At 35.2% G+C, this 22,895-nt stretch overlaps 3 protein-coding genes across 3 annotated transcripts; 2 read left to right on the plus strand and 1 right to left on the minus strand.

Moving 5' to 3' along the window:
* LOC120331086 (uncharacterized) lies at positions 1-2,680 on the plus strand. The gene is made up of 5 exons (XM_078113875.1): positions 1-19; positions 585-788; positions 1,606-1,749; positions 2,189-2,305; positions 2,445-2,680. The coding sequence occupies exons 2-5, from the start codon at positions 641-643 to the stop codon at positions 2,471-2,473; spliced, it is 438 nt and encodes a 145-aa protein (XP_077970001.1). The 5' UTR covers positions 1-19; positions 585-640; the 3' UTR covers positions 2,474-2,680.
* A 5,939-nt stretch (positions 2,681-8,619) lies between these two features.
* Positions 8,620-14,004, plus strand: LOC120331447 (palmitoyl-protein thioesterase 1-like). The gene is made up of 7 exons (XM_039398530.2): positions 8,620-9,175; positions 10,608-10,756; positions 11,191-11,279; positions 11,449-11,622; positions 12,352-12,541; positions 13,089-13,160; positions 13,246-14,004. Exons 1-7 carry the CDS (start codon positions 9,073-9,075, stop codon positions 13,366-13,368), a joined length of 900 nt encoding a protein of 299 aa, XP_039254464.2. The 5' UTR covers positions 8,620-9,072; the 3' UTR covers positions 13,369-14,004.
* An 8,375-nt stretch (positions 14,005-22,379) lies between these two features.
* On the minus strand, positions 22,380-22,895 carry LOC120331158 (zinc finger MYM-type protein 1-like). Its single transcript, XM_039398198.2, has one exon. It carries the CDS (start codon positions 22,893-22,895, stop codon positions 22,380-22,382), a length of 516 nt encoding a protein of 171 aa, XP_039254132.2.

The raw sequence follows: 22,895 nt of genomic DNA on the forward strand, positions 1-22,895 counted from the left end.
AGTCTGCAGTATTCTGCAGGTAATTTTCCAAATTCAACATATTACATCATTTATGTTGACTTCTAAACTACAATTCATTACTCCGGTAACTGTAATTATATGGTCATATATTATCTAAATAGCGCAAATGCATCGCAAATGACTTTAGATATTTGTACAAGCTCTGCCTCAACGATTTATTATCTGATTGACGATTAGATTTGGGGGGTCATTAATTAACGCAAGTGCAAATATATAAAATGTCTTTTTTCCCAAATTTCTATGATTCAAAGCGCAGCCCTAAGGGTAATTACCTAAAACTGTTCAGCATAAAAGCGAGGTAAATTAAGTTTTCGAGAATAACGAATATATAGACTCTTCCTGCATGAAGATGGGTTTCCCATTTTGTCTTCTTCTTCTCTCAATTTCTGGGGGTAAGCAAATTGCTGCGTATATACGTTATTATTTACTCATGCTTATATAGAAACAACTGTGCTTAAAATCTACTAGTTATTCATCGTTTCGAAAACTTTCGATTCTTTCCTTCGAATAGTTTCTTTCTTGCTATATGTTTTCCATTTTGTGGAAATATGTTCTATTTTTAGTCTTCTGTGCTTCCGGACGCGAAATCAGAGCAGTAAAGCCGAGAAAAGTGACAGAAATGCAAGAAGTTAAATTTGCAGAGTTTGAATTAAAGTACGTTGAAGTTGTAGATGCTAGTTGTTTGACAACTTATTGTGGAGAAGCATGCGTGAAATCAAGTGAGCAACATCTGACACATTGTGATATGTGTATCTCAACAAAATGTGGTACGTGATTAACAACAATATAATGTATAAACTTAAATACCTAGGTCCTAGGCAAAATCTGTCGACCAAGAATTATCATTTACCTGAGCGATAGCAACTATCACCAAGTGCAGCGAACAATGTTTATTTGTATATCAATAGATTCTTTTCCATTAGCATCTTACGTGAATATACGATGGGTTGAATTTGAAGGTTCAAGAAAAAGTTGGTTTCAGATTAGAAATATCTTCTTTTTGACAAATCACCCTGCTGTGGCACTGCATCAAGCGACACGAAATTTTCAAATGTAGTGCATTTCTACATTATCTGATTTTTAAGAAAAATATATGTATATATATTGTCATGCAATACTAACCAGATGCATTATTTATTTTGGTCATTCTAATACACTGATTCTAAGAAAGATGTAATGGACTAATTCGGTCTAAATAATATTAGGAGTAAGGTCATAAAGTTACGCGTAAAGTTGAGAGCACTTTAAAGCAATTTATTATTCTACGATTAAAAACTACAGTCGTAATTATCTTTCAAAGATGCCAGTATCTTTCAACTATGTAATTCATTTGCTTCATATCCACTTAACCGTAAATCATATTAGGACGATGATCTGGACAAAAAAAATAACAAGGCGACTGTTCTTTGGGCAATTGCAAGAAAGAATGCGAACAAAAATAGCAAAGCTAAAATGTCTGATTAGGTGCGGGCATATCACGGTTGCTTTTTACAATCATTCTTCGCATTCACAGGGTATTTAAATGTCACGCTCAAGATTAGTATTCCATACTTTTAAGTAATATTTTTGTTTTCTTCTATTCAGCTTACGACAGTGACATCACTCCGTTCTTTGATCACCTGAAATGCACTATCAAAGCACGAAAAGAATGTTCTAAAAACCACCTTTGCTCCGATGTTATTGATAGATCTTCATGTGTAGAATGTATGGATTACTGCCTATCAAAAGGTAGAAAACTAAAATTGTTAATAACAAAATTCTTCTCTCTAATTTTTTCATTTCGCGGTCGTACTTGCAGCTTCAAGTTTCGACAACCGAAGTGTTCGCGGTCGTACTTGCAGCTTCAAGTTTCGACAACCGAAGTGTGTTTAAGACTACCATCGTTTGTGTCATGCGATGTTAATATTGTTTAGTAAAGTAAAGTTTTCCTTGAAACTTATATACCGAAGGATATGATTCTGATGGACAAAATTGTTCCTCGAGCATATTGTTACCTAACGAATTCGAACCCAAGAAAGCTTTTTTTCTGATTCGCACTACGCATATATATATTGCACCTATTGCGTAAAAAAAAATTAACAAATTCTATTCTGTCAATGTATATTATGGGTTTTGTAAATTGAAAATATAATAAATTAGCTAAAGTAACACAAATGCTTATTTTCAGCCGCGAGAAAAAGGATTTGGAGCAAGTTAATGGAAAAATGCAAAAATGACTGCACGGAAGATGAATGCTTTATCAACAAGACGTCAAATGAATGCATTGCTTGTAAGCTGCGTTGTAGTAAGTTGCATATTTTGAATTTATTTATAGTCATCAAATAAAAGTCAGATAGGATATCTTTCTAATTTATACGTGGGCATATTGATTGATTTTGAATAATTTGTAACAAAACGGCCTTCTTTTTTCATCTTTTTCACAGATCTTCCAGTATCGACAACCCAAAAGTGATTAAGACTTACCACCGTTTTGTGCCAAGCGGTGTTTATATTGTTCAGTAGGCCTACAGGATGACCCGAATCTTGATCTTGTACCTAAGAATACTTTTTGTCATTTAATTTTTTTTCTTAATTTTAGTACGGACTTTTGCGTAGCATATCCATTTGTTTTCAAATAAAAATTGTAGTTTATCAATAATATATCTTAGAAACTGTGGGATTTAGGCAACAGTTGTGAATTTGTGTTTGTAGTCGACGACGACTGTTGAAACGTGATTCGATAGTCAAATTTAACTATACGTCAAAAAGTTTGGAAGTTTCTTGGTTAAAAAGAGGAAAAGGTTATCACAGAATTAAATTTATTTTATTACTAGAGAACGATAGATGACTAGCTTTGACTTGATTTATATTACGACGCATACAAGTCACTAGGATTTGGAAGCTTGAAAGTAAAATTTGAGCTGATCGGGTGGTAGTAAATGCGACTAAACGATATTGTTGAGAGCGTAAATGATATTTTCTCGTTAAAAGCTTTATTGAGTGTATATTCGATGAGGTAGTTGTTGACCCTTTGTCTCGACCTGGGACCTTTTTCCCCAATAGTATCTGCAGTCTAAAGGGGCCTCATTGCATGAAAGAATTGTGCTTGGGACTGCCTTGCTTAAGTGTAGTCTACGTCATAAATAATTGGGCAAAAGAGGTGTTGTTCTTTTTAAAATATTGAATTACATTAAAAGGCCATTCGTCACCCTCTACAGCAGGGGTGGCCAACCTATGGCGCATGCGCCAAACGTGGCGCATTGCATGATTAGAGGTGGCGCATTGCATCTTTAACCCTTTTCATGCCAAAATTGTTAATTGCACTTGGCTTCTCCACGCCAAGCCGTTTTTTTGCGATTTACATGGTGACTTTTGATTGTACCTAAAATCTATTCTCCTTACTCCACGTCGTCCACTTACGGCTTGTTGGAATTAGAAACAACAGGCGATTATCGACGTTAGCTTTTGGACGGACTTCATCATGACATTCATTCTAGACTTTTAGCAAAAATTAGTAAAATTTACTATTTTTTCCCTACTGGAGTAAAAAGTTCAGAACTTCTGGAAAAATAGAAAATCGCCATTTATCAGCTTGAAACATGGATTTTCCATTGCCCAGACTTCCCAAATATCTCCCAATAACCATTGAACAACCAGTTGAATTGCCCAGGCCTAAAAAATTTATTATAAATCAACCCACAACATGCTGAAAATGACCCCTAAATACCACCTTTTTCATCCAAACTTCAAATGACCGTTGTCAACAAAAGCGAAGCGTAAAATCGCTTGCTGTGACGCAAGTACTAATTTTAAAGAATCCTGGAGTAAAATCACGCGACGCTAGGCCAAACAGCTGATTAGCAAAGGCCAATTAGAATCGAGGGTAGAGTAGAGTAGATATTGATACTAAAGGCCTGTTGTCACAATATTACGCCTAACTTTACTTCTTAATCGTACCCTTTTCTCTTCGTTGGTAAAAACAGCTTTATTGCGTAATGCTCAGCTCATAAGACAGAATACGTTTTTCTCCTACTTTCAGGAAGGCTGTAGTTTTTACTTGAAGCATGGCGTCACAATGGTTCCCTGTTTCGCAATCAATCGTAATCTGTTTATCGTAAATTGCCCGAATTTTTGCGTGGATACGAGAATTTTCGTTGAGTTAACTATATATATGCGGCTGTCATTGAAATTCATTCATTCAAGTCGTTTTCATGATATTTCAAAAGAAGAAGACTCTATACTTGCTTTTATAAACCCATTTTCACTTAGTGAACTAAACATAATGAAGATGCCAAGCAATATACAATTGGAACTAATTGACTTGAAAACTCATCCATCATTGAAAATTAAATTTGATGAGCTTTCTTCAGTCCCAAGTGCATCTGACATGATCAAGTTCTGGCAATCGTTACCTCGTGAAAATTTTCCAGAACTGAGAAAATTTGCCCAGGGTTTTATATGTCGTTTCGGAACGACATATAGATGTGAACAAACATTTTCTGCCATGAAACTAAGCAAAAGCAAAGCGAGGTCAAGACTTACAGATTTAAATTTGAAGAATGCACTGCTCCACTCAGTAACAAACTTAACTCCAAGAATAAAAAAACTGGCGAAAGTAAAACAGCAGCAAAAGTCTCATAAAGGCGGTACTTAAATAAAATTGATCAGTTTTATTTATTATACTTCCTTGCTTAATTTCTATTCATGTGAAGTTGTAAATTGTAAAAACTACATATACGTGTGTATATATGTGTGTGTATTATAAATTTATATAATTTCAACAAGGAGCGGACATTAGGAGTGGGAATACAAGAGATTTACGGCGCATCTGAAACATTATGTTTAAAACGTGGCGCATGGTATGTGTAAGGTTGGCCACCCCTGCTCTACAGTCTACACCAAGGGTGTGCAACCTTTTTCGCAGGCGGGCCAAATATCAATAACCGGGTGAAACCGCGGGCCGCACCATTATTTAACAAATGCGTTCTATTGGTTGCAGGAACAAAATGACGTGTTTTTGTTATTGATTTCATGTCATCATTAAGAGTCATTGCAGAAATGATCTTCACACCCAATTTAAACGAATTCAGTAAGAAATTCGCTGCTGGTTTATTTTCCTGACTACTTTTATCCAAATTTGCTTGAATGGAAGTGCTAGCAATTCGATATGACGCAAATTTTAGAGAAAAATATGTTGGCAAAATATGCCATATTTGAAGCCATGACTTTTTTCAAATGTGGAAAGTTGTCTTGGTTGAGATGTTTTCAGTGAAATACGCCAAGATTCATTTCCAAATAATTTCCTGTCAAATCTTATTCTAGGTTAGATTTAGACAAAATCTGGAACCAAAACTCATTTAGCTTTTGTATCTTTTAATATTAAATTATTTTAAACTGCTCTACAGTTACCTCCGCGGGCCACATTTGGCCCGCGGGCCGCACTTTGCACACCCCTGGTCTACACTATGCCCTACGGGTTTTCTGTTGCTAGCTTCAATTTTTGTCCTAGGGGTTGTCAATGCTTGTTACCCCTAAGAATATAAAACGCTATTTATAAAACTGTGTATTTACTATGAAATACAAAATTGATGCAATGTTTTTATTATAATTCAATTCAGCTTTCAGCAATGAGTTTTAATCTCGTCTCTAAAAAAATGTAGTAAATTTAGATATATAATCAGAATACGACAATTATAGATGAATGCTCGAGGGCCGCAGTCGAGGGAGTTTGATATCCCTGGGATAAATCCTCTTAATTTTCGATCATCTTCGATTTTCATGTTAGAATGTGATTTGGGAAGAGATGTTGCCTGGAGTTAGATATAAACTCTCTGGGCCTATTCATTGTTTCGCACTTATGTGTTGTTCTTTCGTCCGTTGTGTACTACCCCACTAAGGTTCCTAAAATGTTCAGGCAGTAAACAGGTTCACTTTTCATTAGGATGATTAAATAGAATACATTATTTTGCTATACTTTTCTTGTTGGGGTGTTTCGAATATCTGCAATTTTTTATTCCACAAAAATTTGACTTGCGAAAAAAGTTTTGGAACCACTGAAATACCCGACATCAAAGGGTGAACATGCGCTCAGTCTGCAGACGCACCCCAAGTACGAGTACTATATCTTCCGAGCATCGGAAGAGGAATGTTTAAACGACAAAAATGAATATATATCTGAATCCAAAGCGCGTCGGCCCAGCTTGGAGGTTAGCAAATCGTGATAAGCGTTAGGAATCCGCTTGCCATCGTACCTCTGATTAACTGTGTTGGTCGCATCCCGTGAGAAATAAATATAGACGAGATGACTGCTGGACTCCTCGCCGCCATGGGGCGATTTACTTGCTTCGCCATTCGCTAAAGCCCATGTATCTGAAGCTAATAACTGGCTAACTAAATGAGAGCTCATAAGTCATACCCGACATGAACATGGACTAATTTTGGTATCATTACAGTCTATTAATTCAAAATAGTTTCTTTTGGTCAGGGGTGCATGGTTAGAAATAAAAAGCGTCGTGATTTGGCTTAAAACCCAGTTTTGGGTCACAAAATGTTCAACGAGTAATTCAGATTATATATATATCGTAAATGGACTCATCTATCATGCAAAACGATCCGCAATTCTGCGTCGCAGTTTAGCACGCATCTCATCCGTGCCATCCTGAAGAGTTTCCGCGACTGCCCAAGTAAAGAGGCAGAGATGTTTAAAAAACAGTAAAAAAAACTTGGGAGTTTCATGTCTCTTTATTTCACAAGTTCAGAGTAGCTATAGAAGACGCACCTCGATATTATCCCCATTTTGTGTTGGGACATATGGCATACAGTTTAGAGATGTACCGATATCGGCAATATCGGCCATTTTTTCGGTATCGGCCATGTATCGGTATCGGTTAGATTAAGGCCGATATTTCCGATATATTTACCTTTTTGATATGGTCCAGAATGTTTTAAATGATTAGTTGGAATACTACTTTTCAATTTATTTTTTGTCTGGAAAGATCGTGAGCTATGAGCTATGAATAGGATTCACGTGTTTTTAGCTATTTATTAGCCAAACCAGTTCAACTAATTTGGCTATTTTCGCTGTCAATTTTTTATATTGACATTTTCAATATTACATAGTAATTATGAAGAAATATATCAACACAGCACATAACAAAAAGCAATTAGGCGCCCAGTTTTAAATCATACAGTGGAATTGGGGTCCTTATTAACGGCACATAGACTTTTGGCACGGGTATAAATTCTGACTGTTTGTCGTCAAGTACGAGTGCTGTCGGTTCCATTACATTTGAACCCACGTACATTTGAACCCATGACAATTGCACCTGTATGCTATTGCACCTATATAATTTTTTTTGTTTCACGGATAGTTAAACCCATACTAACCCTAACCCATGGGTTTTAGCACCCGCATATAGATTGAACCCGTGGATATACGCATGGGTTCAAATGTACATGGGTTCAAATGTACGGTCACCAGTGCTGTCATTTAGTCCGTCGACATCGATAAACTAAATTTCGACACAATTATCTCTCTACGCAGGTATTAATTTTAATTGTGTTTAACTACACAATTATTTTATAGATATATAGACATACCCGCCTAGCCCTAGACTGTCTCAAAATATATGATGGCAATTGTAAAATATTATAAAATAGTAAAGTAAAAAAACATCCTCGACGGTTATAGGTAGGCCTTCTTTTTGTCGGTGCTGATTGATATTCTTTAATGTTGGCTTTGACTTATTGCGTCGACGATTACGATTAGCCACGAAATAAAATATTTGTAAAATGCTTTTAAATTGAACGTAGGACGGCGGCGCTAGAATATGTGGGTGATATTCGATATTCTTTTAAACACGAATAACGATATTCGAAGGTTGCGATATTAACATTAAATTCAAATTGGACATCCCGGCTTATGAGTTTTCTAATTGAACACCGAGATTACTAGCGTTACTGTACAATGTATCTTAATCAGTTAAAGCAAACACCAAACATTAACTTCATATTATGTGATATATCCTTATTTCGATCTGAAATAATGTGTACTATGAACAACGCTCAAAGACCATTGTTTTAACCTGTCTGCCCTATACAGCACCCCTAATTAAGTAATAATTACATAGTATGGGTATCGGAATATCGGCTTTTTTGTAGTATCGGCATCGGCGTTTTAAGCTGATATCGGTATCGGCGACAAAAGTGGTATCGGTACATCTCTAAATTACAGTTGTGTTCCAATGATGCATTTTAAAACCGCACCATGCGTGGATGTGTTATGGACTGTGCATCTGCTATAAATATTGGGTTGTTTCAATTTGAAATGTTAAAAATATAATTTTATATACCGTAATGCAATGCGTACAAATGCAACATCAAGTTGGTGAGGAAAACAATAAATGAACTAATTGGTAAAAATAGAACTAATGCATGTACTTGTACTGGACTCGAATACAGTACTGCAGTAGCACAGTCCCAAGTGGCACAAAGCTTCCCTGACAATATGCCATAGCCGGCTGTGACAAAAGCCGCCTCTCATATCTTGAGAAGCATGGATTCCCATCATTAGAAATATAGTTATGAACATTATGCGCGAATAGAAGTCGAGTTCCAGTTTTGGAATCAATGGTATTCCATTCAAGATTTTAAAATATTATTGATATCCTCATTCAACCTCTCGCTAAGCTCCAAGACAGCCAAAGTTCTTTCTCTTTTGAAGAAGGGTAGCGCGATGGCGATAGCAGATCTTGGGATCTATAGTCTTCTTCTGTCATTTTCCAAAATTGTTGAAACAATAATGTATAGCAGGATGTCAAAAGGCAATAATATTTTCTACTCGCATGGAGTCGAAATTAACTTGAGTTGTTTACGCTCACTGACATCACGTATTTACACGCTTACACATTGCCTTGTCTGTAACTTGCAGTTAGGTAAACGTTTAGTTAGTAGATACGGTATATAAGAATGAACGACGCACTGCTGCTCTTGTGTTTGGGACCATTCTGACCTGTGGATGGATGTACGTTCTCCTGCGTTTTGACTAATAATACATGATTGGAGTAAATCAAAATGCGTAGTGTTATAGCCTTGATTGCTTTCTTTTTCCTTCTTGAGTGCTCCGATATTACTGCGCTTCGAGTTCCGACGCCGCTCGTGATATGGCATGGAATGGGTAAGAATGATATAGGCTAATATAAGTCTATATTATATACCGTTACCGTATATATATACTATACTCTTGTACTTGATTTATAGATTGATTGTCGAAATGAAATAGTAGTAGTATTTCTCTAGTTCAGTATTATTTGTGAGCCTAACTGGAAATATTTTTCATAATTGCGAAAATGTAATTTCAGGATTCCCCATTTTAAAACTTGAGCTAGGCTAATATTATAGCATAAAGTCAATAAGACAGCTTAATCATATGCCGAACAATCGCCTTTTTTTCCGATTACAGGATTACTAGTCCCATGTCAGGTATGGGGTTAGTAAGCCAGTTATTTATTTCAGATGCATGGACTTAATGGTTGAGGAAGCCGTAACTAAGGTTTCCCATTTTAAAACTTGGGAGCTAGACATCCCGTCTTCAGTATTGATAATTGCTAATGCTAACTCTTTTATATTGATTTTACAAGACGAATAAACATACATATATACAAAGCATCTCCATGCTAGAAAGTGCTTGTGCGCGGCTTGCAGTACCGGTACTACTATGGGTAGTAATAAAGTTTTAGGGTTTTATTTTGTATTTGATTGCAAACAGAATTATGGGATTGTTTTATCTGTGTGGTTGTTGTATGTGTTATAAGAGTGTACCTTATGTCTATATGTATTGCTGTATTCAAGGCCTATCTACATATATCCCATTGTTTTTGTACTAAATTTAAATTTCCAAATGTTGTTTCCCACCAGTTGAAATGAAGTGTTGCATGAATAAACATTTATTGTTGTCAAAGTAAACATGAGATACCACTGAAGGTTTGAAATGGATACAATGATATGTAGGATAAATATAGCAAGTCGCTTATCCTTATCAATTCACTATTCATTTCTGTCAAAATGGCAAAGAAAATTTGCGCTCATCTGAGACAATAGGCTATACTGAATATTTAATAAGCACGAATCTCCTGGCTGACTCTCTTGATTCGATTTGTATTTCCAAATTGTATTCATTGATTTGTTGAAAAACAATGAGGTAATATAATTTGATGTTTGTTTGACATTATCTGCTGCTGAAGTCAGCAAAGACAATGTCGCTGATATGGCGACTAAATAGTCTTTCATGGACCCTTGTTGGTTGTGGTCTCAAATATTGTTTTGGTACAACGCATGACGAAAATAAATATCTGAATTGAATTGAAACAAAGTCTTATTGATTCACCTATTCTGTGTATTTGCTAATAGTATTGCTCATGAATTCAAAAACTCAATAAGACAATATCGTATTGTTACTATGGTAAAGTAGAATGGCTTTCAGTTTGAAAAAATAACTTACAATGACTTAAGCTGATTGACTGCTTTATGCAAGGTCAAAGTATTTTCCTGGAGGATTTTAGAATTTTCCCTTTTTAATTTAATCTCTTATGTTTAATTGTTTATTTTAGGCGATACATGCTGCAATCCACTAAGCATGGGCAGAATAATAAAAATGGTTGAAAATCAAATTCCAGGAATTTATGTTCATTCGCTTCAGATAGGATCCACGTTTTCTGAAGACACTTTAAATGGTTTTTTGATGCCAGTTCCTGAACAGGTGCTGAAAATTACAATTGAATGTTATGAACGATAGAAAATAGAATCATCAATTTTAGTGGTATTGCTATAACGATAAATCTTCTGCCCCACACTTATTCCACAGGAATAAAACACCAAATTATTTTCCTCAATTGAGTAGCTGTTTGATTTGGTGATCGACCTAAATATGATGGTAACAACTAAGTAATTACTTATAAAATTGTACAAACATTCCAACTATAACTGTTTTCTTTATCTCTGGTAACAGTTATCCAAACGGTATTTTTTTGGATATCGTGCATTTCATCTTCAACCAATTCTTGATAAATATCTTTGTTACCAAAAATGACTGGATATCACTCATGCAATTTCATTAAAATTAGTGGATGGATGTTGGTCAAAAAATCAATAAGTCTTGTATAAAAATTTAAGCTTTTTTTATTGTATTTTCAGATAGAACTCGCTTGTAGTAAAGTACAAAATGATCCTCATTTACAAAATGGCTTTAATGTGATGGGATTTTCGCAAGGTGCTCAGTTTCTGTAAGTAGTGGACATACTAATATAGACTCAGTACTTGTACCATTTGAAGTTTTATAAAGCCTTATCATTCAAGGATTTATGATTCAACAGAATGAGGGTTTCTCAAGTGTTCATTATATAATTCTTTAATTTGCAATTAATTGTGATTGTTCTCTGCCTTTTTTCACAGGAGAGCACTCATTCAGCAATGTGATGGTATAACAGTCCATAACCTGATTTCGATTGGGGGGCAACACCAAGGTGTCTATGGATTTCCAAACTGTATGGGTGATGATATTGAAATGTGTGATTATGTAAGACGTCTTTTGAATATGGGAGCATACTTTCCTCCTATTCAAAACAGGTATGTTTTTTTAAAAAATAATTCACTTGGTGTTTAGCATTCAACAATCCTATTGCCTGACAATCAGAAGAGGGTGATTGTACTGTTTTTATGCCTAGCACTTGCTAGGATTAAGGATTTTCCTTATTCATTTCTAAGTTTTGTTATCAACTGCTCATTTAGGTTGGGTAATATATCTTTTTAGGTTAATATATCTAGTTAATAATGCAGTTGTTTAATAGTCAATGAGTTCCATAAAATTTGCTAAACAAAATCTTCAAATTTCTATCGATTTAAATATACAATGCTAGTACATCATTAAGTTAGTAGAGTGGTCTGCTGGACTTACTGTTCTTTTTCAGTATCTCAAGGTGTACCTAACTGGATTATGCACTGCCAACCACAACAGTATTTAGTTGCATGTCTGTGCAAATAAAATGCACAATTGACATTTCTTAAAGTGCTGAAACAACTATTGTATAACATGCTTACTTGCAGTTGTATGTATTTTGTATGACTTTTATCCAATTATTGCAGAAAGTAATGCAATGAAAGCAATCCCTCTAAATATAGTAAGGCATAGTGATTTGATCAAACATTTCACAATACAATCTCATTTGTCAGTGTTATTTATTGTTACTGTAAAAGTCAAGTATGAAAAGTAGCAAGGTGCTTTGAAATGTGTCTTTTTATGAAGTTCCTCTTTATTTCGTATTTAAAAAAACATAAATAAAAATACATATTTTTCAGACTTGTTCAAGCTCAGTATTGGCATGATCCGATACACGAAGACAAATATTTTTCTGATTGTATCTTTCTCCCTGTCATCAACAATGATAATGTTAGAAATAGTACTTATGTCAGACGTCTCAGATCACTTTCGAAATTTGTGATGGTGAAATTCAACAATGATACAATGGTTCAACCAATTGAAAGCGAGGTGTGGTATCCATATATTTTATAATTTAATCAGATTGACTCAGTTGTGGTTTAAGGAAGGGGCAGGCCTGCACAACGTACGGGCCACATGTGGCCCTGGTAAGCTTCTTATGCGACTCGCGAGATGATTTAAAAATATTCACTTATACGTACGAAATGTATGCGTTGGTGCCAAAGAACAATTATAAGTCATTTCTTGATGAATTCATCTAAATATTAAGCTTTTTATGCGACTCGCGAGATGATTTAAAATATTCACTTATACGTGCGAAATGTATGCGTTGGTGCCAAAGAACAATTATAAGTCATTTCTTGATGAATTCATCTAAATCCAAGTTGTCCAAGTACTATCACACCTGATGTAGGATTTTGGCCCTGATTCTGCATCATAATATCTCGTGCACTGCAAGGAAATGTAGAATGTATGCAATAGTAAAGTCTTGTTCCGGAATTTTTCACCAAAACTGAATTTTTGAACAAGAATTTTTGCATAAGTTCATTTTGAAATCATGTTGATATATTTTCCAGTCTGTTTTATTTTTTTCTAGTGGTTTGGATTCTATGCTCCGGGAAAAGATAACAACATCTTGACCTTACAGGAAACAGAACTGTACAAGAATGTAAGTATGCACCTAATAGCGCAACGGGTATAATATGTAATCATTTTAGGAGAAAAATATCTCTACTTATAATCTATCGATACAGGATCAGCTTGGACTCAAAAAGATGGATGAAGCTGGAAAATTAGTCTTCCTTGCTACAAACGGAGAACATTTGCAGTTTTCTGATGATTGGTTTATTGAAAATATAGTTCCTTATTTGCAATAATTGCTGGAGTATTATGGTTACTGCTTGTAATATATATAATATCCCTTCCTTCTTAATTACTTCTACCTCTAGTTATTCTTGTCATTTGATTTTCATTATGAAAATTTCGCCAGTAATTGTCGTGTATATGTGCGTGAAGTATTAACATATTTTTATGACCAAAAAGCTCAGATGCTTTTATTAGATTCTATAAATTTCTTTCCTGTTTTATCGAGCTTGTTTGTGTTTCCCTATATGTAGCTTAGTGTTTCCCTATATGTAGCTTAGATAGACTTCAGTAGTATTTAGATAAATGTCAATTAGACAGATAAGTAATGTCCTTATTGCATTTTATGCAAAAAGTTTTGTGTTCTTTTTCAGCAGATTTAACTCTACTGTTGCGAATTTTATTTGGTATAAATACACTGGAAATGGTGGAGTATGTTGCAAAGAACTTAAATGTCGCATGAATACATTAAACTGACTTTGGATTAAACAATTCCTTACTTTTGAATAACTTCTAGGTGTCTATCTACTATCTAATTTGTTGTACTGATTCTAGTTCAAGATTTAGAAAAAAAAAGGTTTCTTCTACTGAAGTTATGCAATTTACTTTCTATTTGAAAATTTCGCTTGTATTATATACATCATCTATGATTCCAATTGGTGATCCATTGTGGTGTTGGTTACGGGAGATCGGTGATTTTGTGGTATTTTTATGGTAGTGAAAATTTAACGTATGAGAGGATAAAACGGACTTTATTGATAAAAGTAAACTCTTGTAATTTGATGAGAAATTCCGAGATCGAGCACAATGAAATAATCAAGCGCCGATGAGCAAAAAAAGCCAAGGTGCTTGTCGCTGAAAGATGGTTTCATGCTCTAATACCAACTACAAAGGCCAATTCAGATAGAAAGTCCAATCTCCGTTACTAAATAGCTTTAACTGCAAAAATAAAAATTGTTTTAGATGCGGTGGTGAGAGTGCAAGGTTATCGAAGGCATACTCGAAAACTTTGTTCAAAATTTTTATATGTCTATTCCACATTCCGATGTGAAAAGCTACAGAATATCATTATCTTGTTTAAACTTGTCGATATCTAGACAAGTACGATTTCGAGGTGCTCGTTCTTAATTAATAGAATAAAAAATGAGCTTTTGCAAAAATTATGCTATTGAAGATAAGTTTCCCATTCTAATACAAATGGTAATACGTGTTACGGCGGCAGTAGGACAAACTATTTGTTTGCATCTTCTTTTTAAGGCGGAAATCGAAATTTCAGGAACAAAAATGTGACTAACCATTTGCGTTGCACATCATCAAAGATGCTTGTTGGTAATAAAAAATTGGGAAATGACATTCAAAAACAGAATATACATGAGCTCTGAAGTAATAAACTTCTATCTTATTATATTCTCTTAAAAACTACATAAAACTTGAAGCACTTATAAATTCACTGAATTGTGCGCCACACGTAATTGCTGTAAATGAAACATGGATTGTATCTGGTACAAATAGCCACTTCAAATCATGGGGTGGCTATGTTTTCTGTTATTGATCTCTACATTCGAAAAGACCTGGAATGCATCTTCCGCAAGGTCCGATTTTTGAGTTTATATTTATTGACATTATGATTAGAGAATGATATGAAAAATAATAACCTGCGGAACTATTATAGATCATCGCTAACTAATGAATTGAGCCATGCTAACTTTTGAAATATTTTGTCCAAATTCCTTTCAAAGTTGAACAGGTTAAATTATATAATGCGCGAATGAATCGAATATTAATACCTGTTTATTCGATGATATTATACACAGCTTGACCTATCATTCTGGGATAAACTGTCCTATCATAATGACCCCAAGCTCTGATACCAGTGTATCACATATGGACAAATGTATAAACAGTGTTGCTTTGGTAGAAAGTATTTCAGATCATCTGAAATTGTACAATGTTTCTAGAAAAGCATATTCAAAATATAATGGAACGACTCAATCACCAGTTCATCTCATCCAACTTAAACACTTTTACTATTAAATTGAATTCTGGTGATGACTTGAGTAACATCCAGGATCCCAACACATGCTTTGAAAAACTCTTTAATAAATTTTCGTATATTTTGTACAAGTCGCCGCCTCTAATGCAAAAATGTTAGATTTGAAAAAAAAACAGTCCCGGCACGTTTTAAAATAACAAATTAGTAATTATCCTGTTGGGGCGAGGGCAATCAATAATTTAAAAATTTTAATTTGCATTTTGCATTCCGAACCCACCTGAACAATTACTAATTATCTCATTTTAGGCGGTGGCGGGGGGTGATCTTTCGCGGGGGCTTTGTACAAAAGATCCAAGTTTTCTATTGTCTACTCTCAATCTTTGTGTACAGAACATAAACGACCCGGATGGACAAATCTTGGTATGACACTGAGTTACGCAAACTCAACAAAGTCAAACATAAACTATATATATAAGACAATAAAAAATAATAAAATCACAGATGACAAGCACAAATCACAGTATAATGAATGCAGGAATCTTCATGCTCGACTACTCCAAAAAAAGAAATCTATGTCTACACTCTACATTTGACAACATTAAAGTAATATGGAAAACAATTAATGAACTAATTGGTAAAAATAAGACCAATTTCACCCGTCTTTTAATTGAACTCAAATGTAGTAACACGGAAATTGTAGATAAATTTAATGAACACTTTTCATATTTTACGGAACCTGATTTATACGGTTCAAATCAAGTACACAAAACGCTTTAATTGCCTTTACCCTAATGCAAAATCCTCAGTACTACGTCGTCAGCGGACGTTACTAAATATTGGTGTAACCCTACTAAGTATCGGTTGATTTCTGCAAGTCAAGTAATATATATATTTTTTTAAGGTTTATTTTAAGGTTTTGCATGACACGAAATCAATGAACAGTTTTTTTACCCTAATAATGTCTTTATTTCATGAAATTAAAATGTTAAAATATAGCTATAGGCTACTATTTTGTCTGAATAACAACGAATATAAGTGTTATGATACTGTTCACTATTTTCGGATCGATTTGGGGTGCATACTGTTATTATGAAGGCATAATAAATTTCATGAAAGCTATGCCGTCATTGTTAAAGATGGGCCTCACTACGAGCATAGCTTCAGCCCTAGGGTCTCTCTCTTATCGTCTTGATCCGGTCCTGTTAGAATCACATGATTTTTCTCCCCGTAAATATTCATTTACAATCCGATTTGAAGTCGAATCTTTTTTCCAAAAGAAATGCGGACCTCCTGACTTATGCGCACCAAAATGGCGCACAACCTTAACTCAGGTTGTGTACGAGGTTAGGGTTCAGTAGGGTGACCATACGTCCTCCTTTTGGAGGATTTGTCCTCCTTTTTCGTTAAAAAGTTTATGTCCTCCGAAGACGCTTTAAAAGCTCAAAATGTCCTCCTTTTTTCGAGGGATTGAATATTTTAAAATGTTTTATGACATATTCAACATTGTTTGATGGGTTGAGAAAATTTTAATGTAAGTAATACATTGAGATACCATATATATATATATATATATATGTCGATAAATACCTTAATAAACCAAAATGACAAATCTTGGGGTTTTAAGTTATTGCGTGCGCAACACCTCATTTCTAATCTACCAAAAAAATTCAGAAATTGTAGCTCAATTTTACGAACTGGTTGAATGTAGGAAATAAGTGTATATAGATTGATATGGGATCAAGACGTTTCTAGTTTCAATAAGTAATACATTTGTGGCAACAAACATTTCATTAGAGCAGGGGTCACCAAACTACGGCCCGCGACGTCATTTTATCCGGCCCGCGGCGTCATTTTATCCGGTCCGCAATAACACGCAAAAATGTTAAATTTTTTTCCAAGGAAGATTTTCACGAGCATCGTCGTCCTTGTTTATTTCGTAACATTGGCCAATCGGCAAGATGCAGAAAAGTGACGTAATAATAGGCCTTTCTGCTTCCGCTCAGACACTTTTGTCACCCTGACAGATTTTCAGTCGTGGTTGTAAACAAAACTTCGTTTTTGCGACTTTGAATGCTACCAGTACGTAACGTTTTCTGCGATACACTTGTGCACTCGTGGCGCTTGCTTTCGACGAAACTGTTTGTTTTTCGTGCTAAAATAAACGTCGAATGTGCATTTTTTTGCATGCTCCAATTTCAAAAGCCACACTAACTTTTGTACTGCTTTAATGCGGATATTCATGTAGGTATGTTACAAAAAAATTGAAGTTCATCCGATTTAAATAAAAACTGCTCCAGTGGAAAGATCTGAGTAAAAATAGAAAACAATACCAAGTTTGGAATAAACGGTCAAGAAATAGCGGAGATATCGGAATTTTAGTACAGCCCGACAGCCAATTTTTTCCATAATGATTGTATTACTTTTTTGATAAGAACTGAACTAAATATGGAAAAATAACACATATCAATCACTAATCTTTCGATGTGCGTCACATCTATGGTATATTGAGACTATTTCAAGATTTTTTTCTGGCAACGGTCATTGACACCGCCGAAAGATCGTCGCAAATAAACGCTGGAGTTGTACATGATAGTTTGACAGTGGTTCATTGTGGGTAATAATTAACGATGTTCTGATTGTACGAACTTCATAAAAATTGGTAAGCATCAAGTTAGGAAAGAAATACACACGTCCATATAAATTTTATGGGTGTCCATAGACAATATCATTAATTTGCACTACGTATAACCGGAGCGTAATTTTTGAAAGCGTCGAATGTTGGGAAATTTATGCGCTAATGAAAAAATTCAAATACCAGATAATAGTTGTTTATTTTATCTAAATTATGTCAAAATTTCATAGAATTCCAAGCTACAGCAGGCAGTCGTTTTTATGAGCGGTATTTCAACACGGCGTAACGGTACTTAGCAGACGTGATGCGTTCATTTTTTGCTGCGGATTTTGTAACATTTCTAATTCATGACAGCAACGTTTTGATTACAGCTAAACTCAGGATAGTTGTCTAGATATAGAAATCTTGTTAATTTTTTTTCCTAGGATGTTCTCGATCTATATTCTGCGATATTCCCAACATTTGTGAATTTATTGTATTGCATTAACAAAAATATTCATCCGGCCCGTTTCAACACAATTTGAGTCATACCCGGCCCGCGGTCAAAAAAGTTTGGTGACCCCTGCATTAGAGCTTCGTTAAATTATCATCCGTTCTGGACGGCCTCAAAATAACGCTAAGTCATAAGGTAGACTATGTTAATTCCGGCATAAAGCTATGAAAAAACGCTTTAATCCGCATTCGAATGCAGTTTGAAGTTTGAGAAATGACTGAGCTACCAACATTTTTGAGGTATCATATCATCTTCCCGATCTCAAAACTGCAATTTTTATACAACAAAAGATTATTGCTGTCAGCATCACTGTGACACAACAATGACTATTTCCACACTGCATATTGATATCTAAGGTTACAGCACGATGATCATTTTCTATACCATTCACAAAATTAGGTTCTCTATTGTGTACTCTCTATTGTGTATTAAGTACTAATTGCGCTCCTAATTCAGTATTTAAACCGTTGAATGGGGTTTTACTGGAGCTATAGCTCAATAGCGTTTGGGGTTTGGCGGAAACGCAGAAGTTTAGAACCACTGCTTTAGGTTAAATTAGGGTTACCATATTTTTGTGACTTCAAATCGGGACGCCTCGAAAGACAACGACCCCTTAGCTGTGATTTTATAACATCACATTTTCCGATTTTACTACATAGCCCTACATTCCTACATTTAAAGCTGTCTCGGCTGTCTTTATTGACCATATTGTTATCGAAATTTCATGCGCATATTCTCTGTCCAAATATCGGGTTCAGTTCGAAAAATAGGAAGGGATTGACGTTAACGATACCGGTACAAATAATTCAAATTTAGACTAATTACTAATTAGTATTGGTTTTACATGCGATACGTCTGCCATCAATGGGAATCAGCGGGAAACGAACGCATTCACCTTCAGTAAGTGGACTAGCGCTGCGCTACACAGAAACAACAGTAACGAGAACATGTTTGTGTATTATGCTGGGAAAGCGGGACTTTTGGCTGACTTATCGGGGCGGCGGGAAAAAACGCTGAAAAGCGGGACTGTCCCGCCTAAAGCGGGACATATGGTAAGCCTAGGTTAAATGCATACTTGTTTTTGTTTATCACATAAAAATCGTGTTGTTCTGCAATTATCTTCACGTCATTTCATCTTTGTTTTTAGCAATTTCAAAATTTCGAGTTAAGCACTAAATTATGTCAGTAGACCCAGTAAATTATGCCGGAAAGAAAAACCTTTTTTACTCAGGAACTAAAGCAAAAGTATCCATGCTTTAGATTTAGAACAGATATAATTGATAGTGAAGCGCAGTGCATTATACTTGTGACTACAGTTGCTCGTTGACAAGACAAGAATGCATTATTGCATTGTCGTCAATTCGTCTATTGTTACTTCTATTTTTAATCCTAAAGAATCTAGTAGATATATAATGTATATGTCGGGCACATGTGAAATATTGTTCTGCCAAACGATGTGTCCTCTTTTTCGGGTTTGGTAATATGGTCACGCTAGGGTTCAGGCTATGCGACATCTTGGTGCGCATACTTCAGAAGTACCAGAAATGCAAATTTCACCGCTTTACATGTAATTTTTGCAAAGCATAAATGTGAGTTACTGATGATTTCGAGTATCCTAACCATACTTTTCAGTTGAACCCAATCGTAGCACTTTATCGTCTTTCTAATAGAAGGTAAGACATCTTTTCGACGTCTTAGAAATACTATAGCTTATTGCTTGGTTAATTTTTGGCCATAATTTGGGGACTTGAATAGAGCGGTAAGATTTTCCAGAAAATTACATAACATTATGAGTAGCCTAATAATAATTTTCACCAAAAAAATCCAAAAGTTGGTGTTTACTATCTTTACTACCTACCTGCTCTTCTCGGATAACATATAAAATTGGGCATCGCCAGAGATTTTGGCTTGCCAATTCTTCCTTGCTAACGTGGTCAAATGCCTGTTTTTGTAATAAAAGATTCCATACATCCACGTTTACAATGAAAAATTCAGATTGCGATAAAAAATATTTTCATGTTTTTAAAATTTTTCATAACGATAAGAAGAAGCAAATACGAACAAGACCAACATAATAATAATAACGAAACGATCCATATATATACACATGTCCAATATCAATAACAAAACGATCCATAGGTTCACTTCGTGTCCAATAATTGAAAATTATTACTTGCTATATATATATATATATATATATAAATATATGATATGCTGCCCTAACACCTGTTTATAAGTTTATAAAAAATAAAATACATAAATAAAACTGATTACAGAATCATGAGACCTTTAATTAAGGTTTGAGAAGTAGGCTACAGGTTTTATATTGGAACGTGTTGTCAAAAGAGGTTGTACGTGTTCGCTCACCCAGAGTATTAAATTATTTCACATCCGCAGGTACATACATACGGAGACCACCACAACCACGGAAATACAATAAAATTAGAAGGGAAAAAAGAGAAACGAAAGATATATTACTGAGTAAACAAACAAATAAAAAAAAAAGGACGATTGGAAATATGAATACCGAATCAGTGAAAAAGAGTTGAATTTATAGAGAATCACCAAAAAATATGTATGCAGTATGAATGATACTTTACTAACACTTTCGGTCATTTCATTTAGCGATTATATTTCTGTTTTTGGTAATGGAACTCTGGTATATAGGCCTATCCAGTGGCGTAGCAAGATTCTCGTGGGCCCCCCCGCAAAAATATTTCGTAGAAATGACCCTAAAAACATAAGCTGAAACAACGTTTTTTTTTATTTCGTCAAAACGCATAACATGTCGCTATAAAAAGGCAATGGTAACCTAAAATTTGCGCTTTCGCGTTAGCAAACTCATCCACCATCTTCGTCATGTCGAGTCGAGCGTTCAGACTCAATACTCAGCAGCGCCAGTCCAGAGAGCCTTTCTTGCGACATCGTGCTCCTGAGATAATTTTTTATTAATTTCAGTTTCGAAAACGATCTCTCGGCAGTTGAGGTAGTTACGGGCAACGTTAGAAAGATCACCAAGGCTATACAAATATCAGGAAAACTTGTTAAAATTCTATGCTCAACCATTAATACGTGAGCTAATTCTTTTGAAGTTTTCAACGCTGGGAAGGCCTGTTGCATGAACAACTTTAATTTGAGCAACTGCTCTGGTAAAGCAGAACTTAAAACTTCACTATATTGCTCAAGTAAACGTTGTCCAGCGGAATAAATTTCTTGCTCGTCGCTGTTGAGTAATTTAATTGTTCTGGGTAAAGTATGTGAAACCGCTCGTGAATTTTACGATGCCCTTCAAAACGATGTCGTAATTGAAAAATCACTATATTCAGACACCGATAAAATATGTTCACTTTGAACCGTGATTCACTATTTAGCGTGGTTCGTTCAAGGTTAATTTCGTCGTAAAACGCTGGTATGTTTTCCAGACGTTTGATAGAGAACCTCGGCTCAACGACCCAAGTTTCCGCAACTTTGTCAGACTTCTTCCGTATTTCTTGATAATTGTTCCTAATTTTTTGGAAAATTTTCAGAGTGTCTCCAAGTAGAGCCGCTGCCATGCCCAAGTCTTGGTTTTGTGATTGTAGAATTTTGTATAATAAATCGATTGGTTGTAGAACAGTCTCCATGAGAACTATCATGACGATAAAATCAAAATTTTGTAATTTGTTACGGAGCGATACGGCTTCTCTTCATTTTTCTTGGATTGCAGAATAATCAAATTCAAAGCTTTCATAAAAATTGCGTAACGGTAATGTAAAGCTGTAAGTGAACTGAGACGACTCGACCAGCGCGTTGGGTTCAATCTTTTCAGTGTTTTGTCTTTTTTCGATCCAAACGATGAAAGAATATCCCATCTTTTAATACTGTGTCCGAAAAATACATACATCCTTTCGACTATAGAGAAAAAATCTTAAATTTCACGGACGTTGTTTACGGCATCGTTTATGACTAGGTTCAGGTTATGTGCAGCACAATATACATAAACTGCTAAAGGCTGTTTTGCAGCAATTTTTGCTTGCAGGCCATCATATGCCCCTTGCATGTTTGCTGCACCATCATATCCTTGTCCCCTGCACTTCAAAAGATCCAATCCGTTTGCATGCAACAGATATTCTAGCTGGGTTGCAAGTTCGTGCGAAGTTTGTCCAGAAACTTTGTGAAATCCCATAAACACTTCTTTAATTTTCCCATCGATTGGCAGATCTTCATTTTTTACTACACGTATGTATCTATATACTGCGGAAAGTTGGTCAATTTTTGAAATATCTTGCGTGGTGTCCAAAATGATAGAAAAGAAAGGAGCCGCTTTATTTTCCGTAATGATTGTCTGCTTCAGTCTGCCAGAAATCATTTGGATAATTTCATTTTGGCACGTGGAACTGAGATACTTTCCTGACCCTGAAGGCATTTCAACAAGTTTCTCCAT

This window comes from Styela clava, chromosome 6, assembly GCF_964204865.1.
Source record: "Styela clava chromosome 6, kaStyClav1.hap1.2, whole genome shotgun sequence".
NCBI classification, from domain to species: domain Eukaryota; kingdom Metazoa; phylum Chordata; class Ascidiacea; order Stolidobranchia; family Styelidae; genus Styela; species Styela clava.